This window comes from Crocodylus porosus, unplaced genomic scaffold (genome assembly GCF_001723895.1).
Source record: "Crocodylus porosus isolate Cpor-Errol unplaced genomic scaffold, CroPor_comp1, whole genome shotgun sequence".
NCBI classification, from domain to species: domain Eukaryota; kingdom Metazoa; phylum Chordata; order Crocodylia; family Crocodylidae; genus Crocodylus; species Crocodylus porosus.
Genome location: NW_017728886.1, coordinates 35,847,405 through 35,849,978, shown reverse-complemented (window position 1 = coordinate 35,849,978; position 2,574 = coordinate 35,847,405). Strand labels below are relative to the sequence as shown.

At 38.5% G+C, this 2,574-nt stretch overlaps 1 protein-coding gene across 1 annotated transcript in view; it reads left to right on the top strand.

Moving 5' to 3' along the window:
* LOC109308157 (macrophage mannose receptor 1-like) overlaps positions 1-2,574 on the top strand; it is a 61,826-nt gene that overhangs the window by 9,871 nt on the left and 49,381 nt on the right. Inside the window, exons 7-8 of the mRNA XM_019532457.1 lie at positions 536-718; positions 911-1,068. Coding sequence (XP_019388002.1) covers positions 536-718; positions 911-1,068 — 341 coding nt within the window. The remainder of the gene's footprint in view (positions 1-535; positions 719-910; positions 1,069-2,574) is intronic.

Genomic DNA, 2,574 nt, shown 5'->3' with positions numbered 1-2,574 from the left:
TGTTTTCCTGACCTCTGATCATGCGCGTGGCTCTCCTCTGGACTCTCTCAAGCTTCTCCACATCCTTTTTGAATTGTGGAGCCCAAAACTGGGCTGACAAGAACCAAAGTAGTAGGCTCAGGGCTTACCTATACAAGTAAGTAATTAGGATTAAGTTCAAATGTGAGTTTACTGTGCATCTAGTACTCTGCCCAAAATCTCCATGGGACAGTACATGGTCATTAGCAAGCAGTAGCTTACCCTATCATGTGTGTACTGAAAAGTGTCCATAAAGTAGGCAGTGCAGGGCACCTAACAGTATAAATGCTGCTTATGGTGCACTAACTTCTTCATGTAAAAATACTCCTTCAGAGAGTTAACAAAGACTGAAAGTACTTTGCTGATAGGAAGGCCCCAAGTATTCTGCTTTCTGGGGGGATGTTCATGTATTTATTATTTTTAATGATCTATCAAGAGATCTAATGTTCTTTTATATTACAAGTCTTGCTCACTGTGGCCTTTTTAACACTTGTTTGCATTTCTTTTCTTTTTCCAGATGATTATAGGCCAATTAAGTGCCCAAAGGGATGGATGTCTTATGCAGGTTATTGTTATATGATTTACAGAGAACCCAAGATATGGAAAGATGCTGTATCTTCCTGTAGAAAGGAGGAAGGAGATCTAGCAAGTATCCATGATATTGAAGAACACAGCTTTGCAATGTCTCAGCTAGGGTATGGTAAGTGTTATTCTTGTTTCTACATTTCTACTGTAACAGTTATCCATTTTGCAGTTCTAGCAATTAAAGTAACATAGCAAAGCCTTGAAGCTGAAAATGATAAATTCATTTTCTTAGTCAGTCAAAAATGAACATGACAGTTAAGAATGTTGTTAATGTGGAAAAATTGTAATACTACATTTATGTTCCTAGAGTCTACTGATGTGCTGTGGATTGGTTTGAATGACCTCAAGATTCAAATGTATTTTGAATGGTGTGATGGGACTCCTGTGACATACGCCAAGTGGTTGCAGAGAGAACCAAGTCATATAAACCATAAACAAGAAGACTGTGTTGTTATGAAGGGAGAGGTAAACTAATACAAGAATATCTGGTGCTAGACTCTTTTCTTTCTCAATTTTTTTTTTTTGTCTGGGTCACTGTCCAAGAGCAAGGGAACTAGTCTGAGGCCAATAATTGATGAAGTAATGACAAACAATAGCTCTGGGACATGCAACACTTGCTCCATGAGCCCTTCTCCGTGTGCTTCAGGATGGAAAGGAGTGCAGCTTGTATAGTACTACATGTGTGGCAATAAGCTCCTTCTCTCTGAAAGTAATGTGCCTCTTGCTTCTTCTTACAGAACTGCTATGTGTGAAATGGGCAAGGAGTATCTCAGCATGGCACTACCTTCTGCCATATAGCTATATCCCATGGCTCTTACAGGTTTAGGTGTCTTAGAAATGCAGCCTTTTGACCCTGATCCTAAAGGTTTTTTGTAGAATGTTTGAGAGAAGGCAATGCAGGGATACATTTAAGATAAAACATGGGGCTTTATCTACTCTGGAACAGTTAAAATGATTGGTTCTTCCTTAGCTAAGTGACAAACATTGAGTATCCAAAGGCAAAATGGATGATTTTCATTTTTGGGGTAAGGTTCCTAGTGCAGGGACTAGGAAAACCACTAGCATGCTTGTGATGATTTTATGAAAGATAAAAATAGCTTTAAGATCTCATATATTTGGCATTACACATTCACAAAAGGGCCTGCTTTGCGTTTGGTTCTGTTTATATCTACATATACAAAGAATGGATCAACTGTATCACTGTTACATTTTTTACATTCTAACTCTGTTTTTCCCTATATTTATATTATAGTTTTTTAAAGACACACAATGAAGCTATTTCCCCAAATTTAGCATGGCCCACTGAAGTTTTGTAAATATTAAATGCAACCTCTTCCTGGCTGACTTAAATATTTACAGATTTGAGGCATAGTACACCCTATGAACTCAGGAAAACAAGTTAGGAAAATCTTTCCCTTCAGCTTTCTGCCACAGCAGAGACTCTCAACTGTGTTAGATTCAGTTCACCTCTCAGAAAATTCCAAATCTTAGGTTTCACTTGTTTTTTGATCATCGAAAAATAGTAAAGTGATTCTGTTGTAAAGAACTCAACAGACCACAACAGGTCAGAATGTTTCTGACACTCGGGATTCCTATTTGTAATATCTGGACTCATGTTATGAATCAAGTGTGCTGCTGTACCATGGTTGAGATTTACGTATTACCTGTCCTTGCATAAGTTAGAAAGTTTCTATAGTAGGGGGATTCCTGTTGTCAAAAACTGTCATGCAGTTCAATAGCTAGCATTGTACACCACAAATATTAGGGCTGTGTGAAACTTTGGTTGCTGATTCGATTTGGAGGAGATTAGGCCCGATTCAGCAACCGTATCTCCAATTCTCCAAATCCAAATTGAATTGGGAGACCAACAAAAAGGTCCAAGTTGATCAAAGCCTATGAATCAATTCAGAAAAGATTCAGAGGTGATTTGAACAGTCCTCGCTTGTCACACATGGAGCTGGACCCGGACTC